This window comes from Coloeus monedula (genome assembly GCF_965178545.1).
Source record: "Coloeus monedula genome assembly, chromosome: 3".
NCBI classification, from domain to species: domain Eukaryota; kingdom Metazoa; phylum Chordata; class Aves; order Passeriformes; family Corvidae; genus Coloeus; species Coloeus monedula.
Window position 1 is genome coordinate 109,321,639 of NC_138783.1, and position 18,182 is coordinate 109,339,820.

The 18,182-nt window shown below is 35.1% G+C and overlaps 1 protein-coding gene across 5 annotated transcripts in view; it reads right to left on the reverse strand.

The window, feature by feature from the left end:
- The window catches only part of DMD (dystrophin), a 999,626-nt gene that overhangs the window by 247,954 nt on the left and 733,490 nt on the right, over positions 1–18,182 (reverse strand). For all 5 annotated transcript variants that reach the window (XM_082277447.1, XM_082277448.1, XM_082277450.1 and 2 more), the window contains one exon: positions 14,653–14,807. In XM_082277447.1, coding sequence (XP_082133573.1) covers positions 14,653–14,807 — 155 coding nt within the window. The remainder of the gene's footprint in view (positions 1–14,652; positions 14,808–18,182) is intronic.

The following is an 18,182-nucleotide window of genomic DNA, read 5'->3' on the forward strand; positions in this document are numbered from 1 at the left end:
ACAAATGAATAAGCAGTGAAGTAATTTTAAATTCCAGACATAATTGTGCATACAGAGAGATTAAGTGCAACAGCTGGTCCAAAATAAACGCACAAAGGCAGCTCTCTGCTGATTCTCATTACTTCCACAGGGAGGAAGAACAAAAGCCCTCAACGTTTCCATGCTCCGATTGGAACTCAGAATGTCTTCATATGGACAAAGTCATGCTCTTTCCCTGATAATTAGACAGTTTCCTTAATGATGACAGTTCCTTCAGTTATGAAAATTAGAACATTCTAACACATCTCCTGATCATAGTGATAAGCCCACATAGTTTGTCTTTTCTTAAAAATCTGTTGAGGCAAAGGGGGAAATGCTTCAATGAGCAGTTACTCACTTTATTATGCAACATGCAAGTAGTTTTTCCCGAACAGTTTTCTGAACAGAGAATAATAAATCTCTTCAAAACAAGAAATATGTTTCTGGTGTTTCTGTACTTAGGAAAATGGATGCAGCAAGAGAGGGAAATGATTTCTTTTGATATTATTAACTGGCTTGCTTGTTTCTAGATTTATACCTCTCATAGACCTTCTTAATATAGCCTGGACTTGTATGAAAATAACAAAAATCATCAACCCTTCTCCCAGCATTTTCCTCTTTGTCACTAAAGATACTAAATCAATTTGAAAATATATTTTTGAATTTAGATTGTTTGTCCCACACACTTCTTTTTAAAGCACAATTGATAATGAATAGCAAAAAGAGAAAAAAACCACCCCAAACCCTGTGTTTATTCATAAAGTTTCAGATAAATTCATAAAGTTTCAGATGAACCTTGGATATCAATCCCCCGTCTCTTCTATAGTATTTTTTATGAGACTGAGAAGAGTTGCTAAAAACAAAGGAAATATCACCCCCTGGGGAACAAAATCACATACATGGACTTCTATGTAGGACCTTTGAACAACCCCTTTTTAATTAAGCACCTGCCAACATCAGCACAAGGGGTTCTGTCTTATCCTGGAGTAAAACTTCTAATTTTTAAATATATTTTTTAAAATAATTTCTGTCTCTTATACTCTATTCACTTATGGGATCCTACATTCCTGTCCTGGGTTGCAGTATATTCCATTACCATCCTCATGAGCTGTTGAAATCAGGTGGGGCAGTGTTTCCTTGCCTCCTCCCCCCAGACTATCTTGCTGTTAATGGCCCATCATTGTCCTGCCGCATGACTCCCAGATAACTCCCTCCGGACTATCTTCTGTTAATGAGCCTAATCAACACTTGGCCTCATGACTCATTACCCCATTGTGAGATGCTCCACCCAGAGGGAGGAACCAAGCATCCCATCCTGGATATAATCTGACATTCTGAACACCACAGACAACCTTTCCACTGGATTTCCAGAGGACAGGAGCTACACAGCCACCACTGGACTTTCTGAGGAAGAGCAGACCCTTTCTACAGGATCACTGCTTCGACAGAACCACATCCACCACTTCAGGAGGACTGCAGCCACCATTTTATCGGACTGCCACCACCACCCTGACTAACAGGGTGTCAGGTTGTAGTCTGACTTTGTTAGTTTGAACCAGTGTTTTCTTTTTTTTTTTTCCTTTTCTTTAATTTCCCTATTAAATTGTTATTCTGACTTGGTGCCTCCCACTGGTTTGTTTTCAAACTACTACAATTCCTAAAATGCCTCTTAATGGGATGAAAATAGAAAGAGAATTAGAGGGAATTTTTTCTAACAGGCTTTTCTTGCCTCCATCACTTCTGTGTCACTTTCTCGGCTTGCCTCAGCATAGGTGAAGAATATATAAAAACATATTATAACTGTACATTTTTTCTATGTTCATCATAACCATAGATTATCACACTTACATGGTGAGCTACAGAACAATCATTAATGAAACTAAGGGGATTCCTTTGTAATTACAATCAATTAGAGGTTATCTTTTATACTATCGAAAACAGTTTGTTTACATGTGATTTCTAATCACCTGATAAATTTTCATTAAAGTCAATCACTTTCCAGAGAATAAATCTTAACTGTTATCAGGTTAAAGAGAAGGGAATCTGAACAACACTCAACAATTGCAGACACATGAGGTATCATTAAAAATTACTTATAGACACAGAATAATATTCTGATTTATTCAGTCCAGAGCCTTTTCTAAATAGCCCTCAATCGAAATTCTAAAAAAGTATCTTAAACCACTAAATAAGTAAAAAGAAAAAAATCCAAAGGAAAGTAAAAAACAAAATAAAGTCCAGCAGAACAAACAACCCCACAACTCCCCCCCCCTCAATTCTCTGAACTCATGGAACAGATTCCAGTCTAATCCTTGTATAATTCAATGGCCCAATAAGACACGGGAAGACAACATTTAACAATTCTGGTATTCCCAAGAGAGAAGTCAGATAAAGGAGAAAAACCCTAAAATCAAAACTAAAACCAAACAGACAAAACTAATCTCTCATTCTACCAAAAGAAGCAAAAATATTATTGTTCTGTTTAAGTCTTCTTCATACTTCACAGTCTATTAATACGTAGAATTAAGTTTTTCCTTGCATTCCAAAACATATCATTCTTTCAAAATTCCAAGGCAGTCAACTGTGCCATTTAATAAACGCATATTAATTACTCAGATGCAATTTAGTAAGATAAAATCTTTGCTTTCTAAGACAGCAAAGTATAATTAAAACTGATTATGAAATTAATTATATTCTAAAGGCGCTTGTTTTCTTAGCCTTACTTACTGTACAAACAACTAGATTTAATAAGACTGTGAAATGCACTGATGGCATTACATGAAATCAATTACAGCTCACAAAGGATACTATTAAACTGTTAGTGTAGTTTTCATTTGGAGCATCAGCCTCTGAGGGGTGAACTCCATGGCCTAGCAAAAAAGTGATTTGCTACAATGCAAGAGAGAGAAGCCTCAGCTCCCAGCCTGGAAAACTTGTCTGGCAGCACTTACAGTTCTTATTGTACCACACATCATATTAAGTAACACTAAATAAACACTTAGATAAACACACATATTATTTTTCCCCTCTAAAACATGGGCCTCAAGTAGTACTCACATTACTCAAAGATGCTGCCAGATCAGACTGACTCAATATATTTTAAAACATATATTCTGTCAACGTATTTTAAAAAGCATAAAATGCTAATCAGAAAAAAACAAAACACCTCTGTAATATTCAGGTCAGAAGCAGCTGGTAACCAATACTGGTTAGCATCTGAATAAGAAGGAAAGAAAGTAGCCTGCCTACTGCTTCTTATATCTATATAATCTAATAAAAAAATATTAGTTGCAAAGAACCATTCCATATTGTATATTTATTCTTTACTCTTCAGGAAGTTTCAGACTGCTACAGAAACTGAAATATAGAATAAATTCTCCACTATAAGGAGAGAATCTGATTAAAATAGATCTGCTGCAGAAAATGGTAAAACAACAACTACAACCAGAGGTAATATGAGAATAATATAGAGAAATATAATAATATAGAGAAATACTAATAATTTATTATTATGCATATTCAACAACATGGAAGGAAACTACAGCTCTAGTTCTGTTCCGCAGGATCATGCAAATACAAATAAATAATTAAGTAATGAAATTCCAGAGCCCAATTCAGCAAATTCAGATGGTGCTCAACTCACTCTCAGTTCAAGAGAACTTCAGCATGTGATTGATACAAAAGCCTTGCAGAGAAAACCCTAACTCTACTGAGATGAATGGCTAACCTTCAGCGGACTTCAAAGGGAACAGGATGTTCTCTGATAGTTCTACCTCAGTTCTTTTTTGCATGAATTTCAAAGACTATAGTTCTTCGCAGAAGAAATCATAACCCTTCAAACAACAATTCTGGACCATTTGACAGAGTGGAGAGAGACATAAATACCCAAAACTCTAAGTCTGGGAGTGACGAAGTCTGACTGTTCTGCTATGAAGAGACAAGATAAAAATGGATATACCTGAAACTTTGCGTTCTCACAGGCAATTCTGGCAGAGTCATCCAAATCTAACTCTTAAGTAGTGCATGATTTGCAATGTTTCTTTCCTTCTTAATGATTTTTGAAATAGTTATCAGGTGTTTACATTAAAAAGATACTCGATTTGGCTTGAGATCTATCATTTTGTACTCACTGTCAAGCAAGTATCCTCTACGTATGATTGATAATTTATCCAACATCTGAGGAGATGCATTTCTTTTCCCTAACATATGTCTACCTGCTCTCAAACCACTTTCCAAATTTAGGCTTGGAAATAAGCACATAACTGATGCATTCATCAGTTTAACTGATGATTTAGCTTTACTTCAGATTATGCAAAGAAATCCATAAAGTATATCATAACCCCTATACAAGCAGCTATTTAGGAAGCAAGTTGGGGATGCAAAGTTTTGTTACAGAAACCTCTTGAATAAAACAAAACTGAGATTAAGAGTATATAATGTAAATAATGTTCAACCCTGAGCATTAGGAGCCTGTTCCAAGGGAGTAGTAAAAGGTGGTATGAAGTGCAGTAATTAACCACTGGGAAAAAGGTATGAAGAGCAAAATGGCAAATTTATTGAGATTAATAAAACCCAGAAGAACTTGAATAATTCCAAATGGAAAAAAATCATTAGGAATATGATAGCAGAAAGATTCAATAGATGTGTCTAAAACGAAAGGTACTACAAGGAATATTTAAACTCAGTATAATCTGCTGGGTTCTGAACTAGCTGTTGCCTTGAAGGTATTAAGTATTTCAAATCAAGACCAACAGCTTAATGAAGGTTCCAATACATATTAGCATCTGAAAGATAGTAAAAATGAAAGGAATTAATGTTTATGTCCATCTTTAACTCACTCTATTGAGGCTGGGCTGGGTACCTTTTCCCAATCAGCAGAAAGGAAAATAGTATCAGACATAAAAGGACTAAAGCAGTGACATGATATGAAAACTAATTTAGCTAAAGCAAAATTTAATAAATACGTTCCGTACTCCTACTTTTATTTTCCCCAACTTGAAAAGAAGTAACAGTGACAAATGTCCACAGTTCCAAAGGGTAGCACAGTGTAAAAAGTAAGGGTGTCAGCAAAGGCAGATCTGAGCTATGGTTTCTTAGTGCCATCTTATTTGACAAATGTATATTGCTGGTGTTTCCACTGGAAAAAAAGAGAAGACAAGCCCTAGAAGAGCTGCTTCCCATCCCTTGGAGTAAATCCTCACTGAGAAACTCACAGGTAAACGACCTCAAAAACAAACTAACTTCTTGGAATCAGTAAAGGTATATGGTTTATCAACTGAAACTGCTAGTAATTAATTAACATGGCTGAAGCATCAACCTCAGACATACTCCAAACACTAAGAACTCATGGAAATTTTGGAACTTTTTACCATTACTGACAATAAACAGCATAATGTTTTTCAGAAGGAAAGGAGAAAGGAAAGGGGAAAGGAAAGGGGAAAGGAAAGGGGAAAGGAAAGGGGAAAGGAAAGGGGAAAGGAAAGGGGAAAGGAAAGGAGAAAGGAAAGGGGAAAGGAGAAAGGAAAGGGGAAAGGAGAAAGGAAAGGGGAAAGGAGAAAGGAAAGGGGAAAGGAAAGGAAAGAGGAAAGGAAAGGAAAGAGGAAAGGAAAGGAAAAAGGAAAGGAAAGGAAAAAGGAAAGGAAACAAAATAAAAGAAAAGAAAAAAAGAAAAGAAAAGAAAAGAAAAGAAAAGAAAAGAAAAGAAAAGAAAAGAAAAGAAAAGAAAAGAAAAGAAAAGAAAAGAAAAGAAAAGGAAAAGAAAAGAAAAGAAAAGAAAAGAAAAGAAAAGAAAAGAAAAGAAAAGAAAAGAAAAGAAAAGAAAAGAAAAAGAAAAGAAAGATTATAGAGAATGTATAATATTAATAAGATAAAATGCAGAAAGTGGAAACTGGGTGTTGCAAGCTTGGCCCTGTAGGCACTTCATAAAACTTTGCTTTTACCATACCCTGTGTCAATTAAACAAATGGAACCTCAGAAATACATAGCACATTTTAAGCAGATAAAAATAATACCACAAAGTGGACCCGTATAATGCACTGCCACAAGGCACTATTATGTTTAAGCAGATATATCTCAGATATGTAACTGATTGTGTGTCTTGCAGAAAGGAAGAATCTGCAGAAATGCCAGCTGGAGTGATAGTTCCAAGAGCTATTATTTCTTATCATTTGCAGAAGATAATATTTTTTATAGTTTGTGGGAGATGTAATGCTTAGTAGCTGGGGAAGTGCTATGCATTTATTAAATTTGTCAGGGAATTATCATAGGTCAGTTAATTTTGGGGTATTGGTCAAAATGTAATTGATACTGGATGATAAACAACATGAACCTACTGATCTTTTCCTTTTCACAAATTCCTTGCTTGCTTACTGTTTCCTATTTTATGCATTTGTATCAGACACACCAGAAATGCTCTATCCTCAAGATCTACCAGTTTAATCTCACCTCTCAGTGATTTCTCACCACATCTATTTTAGGACATGCAAGAAAACCCTGTTGCTAATTCTGCTGCTTTCCATTCTGCCCTCTGTATTGCCACTTCCCCAGATCTCTGCCTTGGTCAGCAAGAGTCACAACCATCAGCCTCCAGTACCACTGATCCTCATCAGGAACAATGGGGATTCGTTACTTTTTGATTTCTTTGTGACTTTATATAAAAGCATGTGATTGGCATTTCAGTCACAGCTAAACAACAGCCACACAAAAAAGACAAGCACTGCCATTGTCAGCTTGACACATTTGGTGGTAACTTCCAAAGAGAGACTAAGCATTAATAGCAGACTGAATTATCCTCAGTTTCAAGCATGACTGACAAGCCAGGGAGGGGAAAGCTTAGACTGCCTGCACAACAGCTGAAGAAATACCAAAATACAGGGAAAACACCAGGGAAAAAAAAATAAGCAACTGAGGTCAAATTCCTTTTCCTGGCACTCTGCTCAAGTCCATCATCTTTATTAATTTCTGTTCAGTTTGTTTTAAAGGACATGAAGCCTGATAAGAAGTCTATTGAGGGGAATGGAAAGACATTCATTTATTTCATGAGCTTTGAATGAGAGCAATGATCAGTTTGCTATAGTTTGTTAATTTATCTACAGACTAATAGGAAATAGATTTAAGGTTAGACTTTCAGGGCACAGAGCATTAGCTTCTGTTCTTGTTCAAACAGAAACTAAAATTCTCTAATTACTTCTAAAAATCTCACCTTTAAGAGAAAGAACAACACATTTGTCTTAATTTTCTAATGAGATGGGAACAAAAATTGACATTTCTGTTTTTCTCTCACAAAATCAAACTTAGTCTTCCTTAGTACCTTGCTCCTCCTGCATCTCCTGCAGATGCAAAAGAGGAATATTTCTCAAATGGAGCATTTCCTTGACATACCCACATTAAGTTGCAGTTATGATTCAAGTTTGTCCACAAAACTGCTCTCCCTTTAGAATTCTGTTCCATAAACTATTCAATGGTTTTGTCCAGTTGAATTTCCCTTTAATATGAGAAACGTCCTCATTTTCAACAGAAGGGAGTAAAGAGCATTTAACACACAGTAATCATGAACAAAGAAACAGAATTTTGTTTTAATCAAGACCAAAGTAAAAACCAAAAATGAGGAAAAAAAAATAGCAAGAGTTTGAGTAATAAGGAATGGTCTTCTCAGCCTGTTTCTTGCTTAGTTTCTGTTGGTAACTTGCTCACACTATTGGAAACTGATGGCCTCTTTGCAAAATGCCAGTCCTATTTTCCTTTTTAATTGTGTACAATTAAATAATTAATACTGGATTACAGTTAAAGCATGGTGCTAATAACACCAAGGTCATGGGTTCCATCCCTGTATAAACCATTCATTTAAGAGTTGGACTGGATAATCTTTGTGGGTACCATCAAACTCAGAATATTCTGTGATTCTGTGATTTTAAACCCAAACCAACTAAACTCTCAATGAGCTGAATTCGTGGTGTCTAGAAATCTGAGCAAATCCTTTGTGGAACAGACAAAAAAAGCACCATTTAATTTAAAACCAGCAACATTTTTCTCTGTGAGGTCATTTCTGTTTGTCTGTGGGAGGACTTAGCAGACTTACAGATGATCTATTGCCTTTCTGGAAGAGATAAAGATACTAGACTATATATATATATATATTCAAGTGGTGGGACAATTTAGTATCTTTAGACTCATCTAAAATTTTTAAGAAACATGTCCCTGAAGTCACAAAGATCCATAGATCCTTTTGTCAAATATTGTTTTACTGATGCTTCCTTCTCCTGAAATAACTCAAGAACCTTTCCTTCTTATAATCGTGAAAGAATTTCTCAAAAATCACAGGAATATGTTCACAAAGGTGGAAATGATGAATCACACAGTATTCTGGGTAACACTGTCTTTTCAGTGCACCCTACCAGCATTTTGAAAGCATATCCAAGACTGTCTTCTCAAAAAATGAGCCAAAACCAGTCACTACCATCAACTGAATTCTCATCTTGGATCCACATACTGATGTCAACACTGCACAAAGAAGTACTGTCACCTGAGTGGAGAACGAAGATTAAACTAGAATATAAGCAGCTGACTTTCTAGATCTGATTATATGAGCTTCATCTGGCAGCTTCATTTACTTCTTTTTACAATTTTTTTTCTTATATGTGATGAAATGTCATCATTCTGAGGGATATTAGGAAGAAAAAATAGTAAAGCATTGTTGACTGATGTCATTGCTGGTAAGACTGATATTATATTTTGTACCTAAAAAGTTGTTTGAGATTGCAGGCAGTTAGTAGATTGTCTTTCAAATAGGTTACCTCTCTTTTATTTATCATCATAAAATAATCCCTCTGCTCCAAATGGTTTTTTTAGGTGTGCTTTTAAAAATGGATATATTAAGAAATGATATAAGTAAAACGTAAACCAATAAACATAACAAATTAAAGCATCAAAACCATGCCATTCTGACCCTTCTTACAGTCCTTTTCTGAGGATTTAAAATAAAGGTAACAGAATGGAACACAGATAGCAAAAAATACTTTAATCTTTTGTCTGAAAACCACTTTTAGGTATCTTTAAAGACATCCATATTCTAAACACAAAAGGCTTAATATTTTTGCATCACAAGCAGCAAATACAGAGTTTTTCTTTAGAGCTTCCTAACTCTGCTGGAGAGTAACTTCTGAGAAGTGTGGAGTGCTTTACTGACAAATTAGTTTCGTGAAAATGAAAGGCTTCTTATGTCCAGTTCTCTAATAAGAAAAACATAAGGACTCCATATAAAATTCAGACTTTTCAGAAGAGTTCCAGAATAAATGCTTTTTTGAAGACTTTGTCTCTTTTGTTCAAAATCATAGTCAACAGAAATACATTAGTTCTTCAAAATAAACATGTTGACATACAAAATTATTTGGTCCTTGACATAATTTCAACTGTGATGGATCAAAGAGATTCTTTTAGTGTGACTAGTTTTACTGATGAAGTACTTAGGGCCTTAAAGATTTAAAACCAAGAGAAGTTCTCAAAGGCAGCATCCGACAAACATCTAGACTGAAAATGTCTTCTTTAAATATGAAGGCAATGAAGATAAATATATTATCAACATCTCCCACAAAACAAAAGAATTGCCCTACAATTTCATTCAATATTTTCCACCAGACTTTGCAATTTTAAATTAGAATCCATTGCTAAACTGGTGTAAATAACAAGCTTCAGCATGACATGTTGGTTGTAAAGAAGCAGTCTCTCTTCATGTCTATTTTCCTGAGCCTGGCAAAATTATATTGAAAACCAATCAATAAATCACCACAGCATGATGATAAGAATAAAAATTTTCATAATATTTTTTTTGGGGAAAAAATAAATTTACATCAGAAAATGACATTCTTCATGTTCATCTAAAGTCACATTTGCAAGGATTTTTTGCTCACACCCCCACGAATGCAGCTCTATAGCCAGGACAACAACTGCAGGCACAGATGTGTAAACAGACTTCTCATGTAAACAAGATTCCCATGGCCACAAAGTTGCCCTCACAGAGAATTTTTGGAGCTGCTCATACTCATGGCTCTATACAGATTTTAGGAATGTGAACCAAGCTTCCAAACAGCAGGAGAATGGAAAGGGGAAGGTCGAGTTTGCTTGGAGACTGTGAATTCTTTGCTGCTTGACTTGAGCAGTCCGAGCCAAAATGAGCAAATAAGCTTCTCAGAGATGGCTCCTACATACAGTCTAGGTACTGAAACCAACTATGAATCTTCAGTATAACTCAAGACAATTCACACTTCTGGCTGCTGCTTCTGTGTAAATGCAGTTTTTCTCATCCACAATGCAATACAACTGTAAAGCAAATGTGATTATTTCCACAAGTAACATCAAGTAATGTAGTGTTAGGACAGGTAGAGTATATTAAGAAAACCTGTCTGCAGCAGAATGATTGAGCTCTTTCTGTGCAGGTAACAAAATTATGCTTACAAAATTCATGTGTAGATAAATGCTAAATTCTAAAAATTGTATTTTTATGACAAGCAACAACTGATTAGGAATAGTTTGCTGCTGAAACCCCAAATTTAGCTTATGAGCTTTTTCACACTTAGAATTACTGTTTTATTATGCATTTACGTATGAAGGAGATATGCATCATACTTATGTACTGTTTATGTCCTAGTTTGTTTGGCCATTTGCATTTTATACTGTCCAGCTGACGTGCAAAATCAAGGTGTTTATACAACTGGCTCCATTAGAGAATTAGCACCATTCTTAGTTAAATATGGGAGTTGGTACCTTAGGTCTTTCAAACAGGTTTAGAAACACATCTCCTTGCCTCTCCCTACACTGATTCTTCACTGTTCATACTTTGTAGTGGGGAGAAGAAAGTTACTTTTTATGTTTAGGTTGTTGTGTGTCCTCTATATTGTCTCAGGAGCCAAAAAAGCATCTTGGGCAGTGAAAGCTCCCAACACCTACTGACCTGGCCTGACCTCCACTGAGCTTGACCACAGAACTGATGGGTGATGCTAATATTTGAAGATGTCTATTACACAGTGGTGGTTTGGAATCCTAAACAATTCTCAAGAGTATGTGATGCAATAATTTTCCATAATTGACTCTCCATTGAGAAAGATCTAAGTCCATTTTTAGATTAATATTTAAGCTAATGATATTTAACACATTTGGTAGATTCACAGGAAAGGAAACTACAAGCAACTGTTGATGCTTTTATATGGTAATTCACATAAAATGTGTCTGCCCACAAAAGGAGGTAAAATAATACTACTATAACAAACATTTTTTTATATAGCAAATTTCTAATGGTTGCTTCTATCATTGCCCTCCTTTCCCTCTTGAGAAGACTTCAGTTCAACTGTTAGATTTATTTTTCTTAACGCAAGCAATAGAGATCACTTTCTCTTTCATTGCTTCAGCTTAAATAATATGGCTACTTCTTGGAAAGTCAATGCTTCTAAAGAAGAAGAGACCTGTTTACAAGTCACTCTGGCTTTTGCCCAAGTGATCAGTTCATGTGCTTTTTAGTGTATCTTTGCAGTATCAACAACAAAAGCAAAAATTAAAAAGTGTCAAGTGAAAAAAAGGGAAGCAACCACCAAGCATTCACCAGCTTGTCTCTTAAAGGACTTAGGCAGGTCCTGGTTATAGCTCAATGCTATAAAACACAACAGTAAGGCAAAGGGTAAACACACAGCAATCAGCTGCAAATCTACTTAAGCAAAACAGAACACAGCTAGCAGATGTTGCCTTAATGACTGAACTACTTGCTTTGGCAACTATTACCAACAGGCAAAGTGGAATTTTACTACTGGTTGCCTGCCTGTTGTCATAGTAAACTGGTTCATGGAAAAGGAGGTTTCACTTTTTTTTTACACTGACACAAAATTCTGATGTTAATGACAGGTTAAAGGAAAACCAGTTCAAAACAATGTAAGCAACTCTTAATTTTTAAAAGAAAATATTCGCAAAATAATTAGGCCATTTAACTTAGCAATATAGAGAGAAGAAAGCAAAATCTTTAGCTGAATATTTCCTGTTGGCACCTAAGACCTGCATAAAAAGTGATAAAACTGCTTGTAAAATACTGGAGAAATGGTCAAGAACATAATTTGGAATCTATTTCTACATCACTGTGAGGTGACCAAGTTATCAGATCACTATTCATTGTCTAGATGCAAATAACACACACGGATATATCTGAAATCACTGCATACACATCTGAGTGTAAAACTAGTCTTTCTTGAAGACTGGGGCAAAACAGTTCACAAGTTTCATTTCTACTGAGTAAATATTCTCTTACAGTTCAAAAGATCCCCAAATCCATACCCCTCCCCCCCCCCCCCCCCCTCCCTTTTCTTTTTCTCTGTGCAATAACCTGAAAGCTGAAGAGTTGAAGCATAGGAGCAGGGCAAAAAAACCAAAGTGAAATCCTCCCCCAAAAACCAGAACAAATTGGCATTTAAGTCATCCTAAGGCCCATGGGCTTCATTATCTCTTCCACAGGTCTGTTTAACAAAAGGATCATTTAGGTTGGAAAAGACCTCAGAAATCGTCAAGTGAAACCCTTAACCCAATGCTGCTGAACCCACCTGTAAACCATGTCCCTAAGTCTCACATCTACATGGCTTTTAAATCCCTCCAGAAATTTAGAACATTTTTTCAATACCTCTCTCAGGAGCTGCTGCATGAGCAAAATGCCTGACTAGTGCTTCAAAGAAACCTAAAAAATCTACATGTGCAGAAAATCTTCCAAGTAAAAGTCTTAGGCTGACTTGATGCCTTAGTATGTCCATATTTATCAGTCTCACAAAAGACCAATAAAAATGTGATCCAGCCCTTAGAGAAGCTTATCAACTATTGTTTGCAGCATGCTTCTTTTTCAAGTTCCCAAATCATGAACTTACGAAAGTCGTATACAAAACACTAAATTAAAAATATATTAGAAATATAGCAACATCATACAATCAAAAACTAGGATACTCGTTTCACAGTTCATACTTATTCCTACCTTTTTTGTACTTCTTAAAGGGAAATGTCAACTCAGTCACCTAACCAGCTCTCTTCTTAGACAGAAAATATTTACTACAGTAATTCATCTAACATGTCTGTGCATTTTATAGAAGCTTGCAGGGAACATGTCTTTAAGAATTTGTACTTTCTCTTAGCCTAATACTTTGCAGAGTCCACACAAGAATGGCAATTCTCATCTTTGGGCAACATTAGACACACCTGGGCTTGTGCCTGAGGCATTAACAGATTTAAAGATGCACCCTTAGCTACAATTAATACAGAGCATCCACAGCAGCTACACACAGATCCTGGACTTCTCACCAAGCAGGGGCTGTAGTTCTAAATACAGACAAAAGCACTTTCCTTTGGTTCTCATGTCTGATCCTTCTGAGCTGATGGTTTTATCTACTCATGGAGAAAGGTTTTGAGAATTAGACCCTCAGCCTTTCTCATCCAGCAAGAGACAGTCCCCCCAAACTGCTTCTCAGGCCACAGTGAGCAAAACATTTTTTCTTAAAAATATGGCTACTTCTAATAAAGCTAAAATGGCTACTACTATGACAGGAGAAATGCAAGCAGGTATAAGTGGAATGTTTATAGTAAAATCTCAGTTTAATTAAAAATAAAAAGCTTTCAAATTACTGTATGCCTTTCTTTTAGAGGACATCAGTAGTATCCCTTCTCTCATTTGAACAGGGTCTTAAGTCAGTGGTAAATTTGCTTTGGAAAAAATGCTGCTAAATTGACTCGTTCATATGAACATCAAATTAAACAAAAAATGGCATTAAACTTCTGTAGTCATCAGTGATTTAAGTAACTGCCATTATGCAAGAAGATCTACTGAATTTACTGCATATTTAGCTAAACTGACTTTTCTGGCCTTGTTCATGGACTTTAATTAAAAACATGTTAAGATCTAATTCATTTCTAGTTTGAGTTATAAACTATAAAGCTTAATCCAAGATACTGATGAAAAACTTTCATGTAATTTTTACACATCTAATCTCATGTGTAGTGGTTTAAAACTCTTTTACTACTACAAAGAAAGTAATTTTTACTGCAACATGTTCTAATCTTATAGATTGCATATTAGATGATTCACAATTTGTTGGCAAGCTGCAAAAAAAAATTGCTTTTAATAAGGAATTGGTATTTAAACCAAACACTGAAAGCCTGTGAAATGTAATCAAGAATGTGGTCAAGGATTTAATAAAAACTTTCTTGACTAGAGATTTGCTTCAAATATACAGGATAATATTTCTACTTTGAACCTGCTTCAATAGGATGTGCCTGTCATTTTCAGATTTGGTTTATGAGTCAGAATCACTATTGTGATTGTGATGTGGAGATAGTACAGATATATGAAACAATTTTAAATACTTGAAATATAGCCTATCAGCTTAAGTTAGTTGACAACTGTTAATAGCAGAAGAAAATTGGCAGGAAGCTAATTTTTTTTTGCGAGAATTAAGTGGTATTCCAAAGACTTATTTCCAAAATTTCTACAGAAGAGTCATGATCATTTCTCACTACACTCACGTCATTTGCAAAAGTTACATCTTCTATAATCTCCAACCAAAGCTGGACAATGAATATTAATGGAGTTTAACAACAAATCTAATAACAGAACTTATATCCTACCTTTTATTAATGGCAGCCCATGATGCATTAATGCTATCTGTCATCAGTTGTACATTTCTGGTGTCATCTGCTGAATAATCACGGAGCAGCTTAAGTGCCATGTCATTTGCCACATCTACATTTATTTGCCATTGTCGTATTTCTTTTGCAAATTGCTGAAGTAAAAAAAGAAAGAAAGAATAATCCTCAGAGCAACATAAAATGATCACATACATTGTTATGATTATTAGAGAAGGAGCAGAATAACTAACACCATCTATATATGAAAAAAAAAGAAAAGAAAAAAAATCCTCACATTTACTGGAAATGAAAATCAGTTTTTCTAAATGTTTTAAATTCTTTTAGTGATATGACCACAGGACTACTTCTACACTCTGAGAGGACCAAGCAACCAACTTCTAAATGCTGGAAAAGACATGACAGCTCAAATTTATAAACACTGATTAGAATGTTGATTATTCTTTTCTGAGACACAAACAGATGGATGCATTATTATGCATTATAGAAACTACAATTATTTGTGACACTGAATTATACTGGGATAGAAAATATAGTGAAATAATATATTCTGACTAATTTTCTTTTTTATACTGTGAAATAATACTGATTTGGACAATTAATACCTGTGCTTTCAGGTTGTTTTTTTAAAATTTAATTCATTTAGCAAATTGTTTATGTAATTAGTGCCATCTACTGGAACAGCACTAAATTTGCAATACAGCAAAATACTACCAGTAAACCTATTAATATCTTTATAATGCTAATTTATGCTTCATACTAAAAAGCTTTTTAAATCTTGGTCATTCTTTGTTTCCGCCTTTCCTCCCCACTTTCTCCTCTCCTTTCTTTCTCCTCTCCACCTAGACCAGCTGCCTCACTGCAGAAGCAAGCCAGGAAATCCAGAGCACTCACTCAGCCAGCAGCCAGCTCCCATGCATCTTTCCTGTTAGTCTTTCTCTCAGAGCAAATTTCCATATAAATGCACTGAAGCTGCATATTTAATCCATAATGTGTAACAACAAGATGAAAGAGAAAAGATAATTGATCGCCTACTTGTACTTTTGTACTAGAGAGACTCCAACTAGCCAATAAAATGGACAATACAAGTTGAAAACCAGTTTGTATTTGCAAATAGAAATAGTAAGTTGCATGTAAACATTTGAAGCAATTGACAAAAAACAAACAGTAAGACTTGACTGTCTTTATTGTTGTGCTTTAATACATAAATTGGGAAATGCCTGTGAAGAAAAAAATAGCTTTTTTCCCTTCATTCTCCCAAAGCAGTGTTCCTTTTGAAATCTTGTTTTGACTCACATAAGGAATTCTCCACACAGAGCTGAACTTACATGTAATCCCTAGTGAAAGAGTCTAAATTCTAAGAATAAATAAATAATTTATGTGTTTATGTTTTAATCTCAGAAGGTCTGTAAAGTGATTTTGATTAAGACTGGGACTAAGATCTTTGAACATAGTCCAAATGGAATTTTGGCGGGGGGGGGGGTTGATTTTCCCCCCAAACTCTTACCTGTTAAAGGGCTATTTCACCATCTCTAGGTTCTCTCCATTATTTAAAACTGAAAACAGGTACTTCCTCCATTTCCTGTGCTATTCCTTCATGAGAGGGGCAGATCACACAGTCACTGTGCACCAAACAGCCTCAGGTACTAAGGCAGCACCTTGTTTATCTGTTTTGTACAAGGGATCTTATTTCTACCAGTCAAACATTAGGAGGAGCCTATGAACCCCTAATCCTGAAAACCGTCTGAACATGTTATGGTTAAGGTCACCTAAGATGAAGCTGTCTAGACAAATTTTTTTTTAAGTAATTTCCCTTTGCTGAGTGAGGAGATATAGACAGGAGAGGTGATAATTTTGTGGAAAACCACTACTACTTCTTTGAGGATGGTACAGGCAGATGGTTGTTTTGGAAACAGTCTGCTAGCTGAGCTCCTTTCCTGCCAGAATGATATACAATAAATATACAAATTTTAATATTTACATAAATATAATAATATATATACAAAATACAAAATTTAAAAAATTCTACAGTAAGAATAATTTCATTTTTGTAGACTTTATATAGAAAGTATCTATTCTACATTTAGGTCAATCCATCTTTGTTTTACTCTACTTTTCTCTTTGTTTAAAATTACACAGGAATGCAGGTAATGTTTTTTCTCAGCCAAAGAATCACAGCAGACTGACTGTTCATTGCTTTATACAGAAGATTTACCATAACATTTTGCCTGCCTTGTAAATTGATGGTCTGTAAACTTTACTTTGAAAATAAGATCTTTTTGCCAAGACTCATGTGAATAAAAATGACCTCATAAAATATTTGAGACCCTGTTTTATAATAAAAAAAAAAAGGGAAGATCTGTTACAAGGTTATTTCCAAAAGTGTTGTTCTCACCATTAACTTCAACATTAATCCATTAACTTCCCGACACTACAACACTAGGTCATCACTCAGGAAAGAAAATATGAATATAGAGAGCTTTGCTGATGGAAAAAATTTGTATTTTCTATTTTACTGGAAACTGATATGTAATTTTTCTACAGCTTTGAGGAGCACGTGCTTCAACTTTTCTCTGTGTGCAGACACTGAGAACCAAGTGTTGTGGTAAAAGTTTTACCTGTCTGTCCCACCAGAGGCCCATTAACTGTCTTCCTACATGACTGCAATGTAATCTTCAGAATTACATTCATGGCATCCTTTTTTTTCCCTCTTTTCCCTTTTACATTTATCTTTAGCTATTTAAGAGCGCATTTGGTTTTTTTTTTTTTTCTTTAAAGGAAAATGCTTCATTACCTTAATTTCTTTTTGACTTTTTTTTTTTTTAAAGCATTCTCTTTTTTTTGTCAGTGTTATCACTGGAATTTGCTGAGTTTATTAAAAGGCTTAAAGAATTAAGAGCATGAATTTATCATGTCAGTTAGGTATAAATTTATTTTAAACTTTTAATTAGAAGACACTAGTTGATGTTATTAGGAATAAAGTCTGTGCAATTAAGAGCCCTCAATTTAAAACAAGTAATGAAATCAGAGCTTCACTTTATTCTATCCCAGGATTGCCCAGTGGAACAAAATCAATGATGCACAGTAGTTTAAATATAGCAATATGTATGTACAACATAATCCTTTTCTGGGTATATACCACAAATCTGGAAAATCAGGCTGTCGTTCTGTCCTTTTTCTGTATATCAGTAGCCTGTTTTATTTATATACTTAAAGAATTTATTTTTTTAATCAAGGGGTTCTAATTCAGTGTTTGCAACATAGTCAATAACATGAACTTGATTGTTTTACTAAAATCAAAGCAGTATACTGTCAGCCCTGGAACAATAAAAACCCACAAAATGCTGATTTTGTTTTTCATCTTGGTGCACAGGGAACAGCAAAACAATCCCTAGTAAGTTACCACCCTGCAAGAAACCAACAAAGGCAAGCAAGGCAGCCTCAGCCTTATCCACAAATTCAGGACATAAAGTTCACACCCTGTTCACACCAGAGGGAGGCTGCCTGGCCTT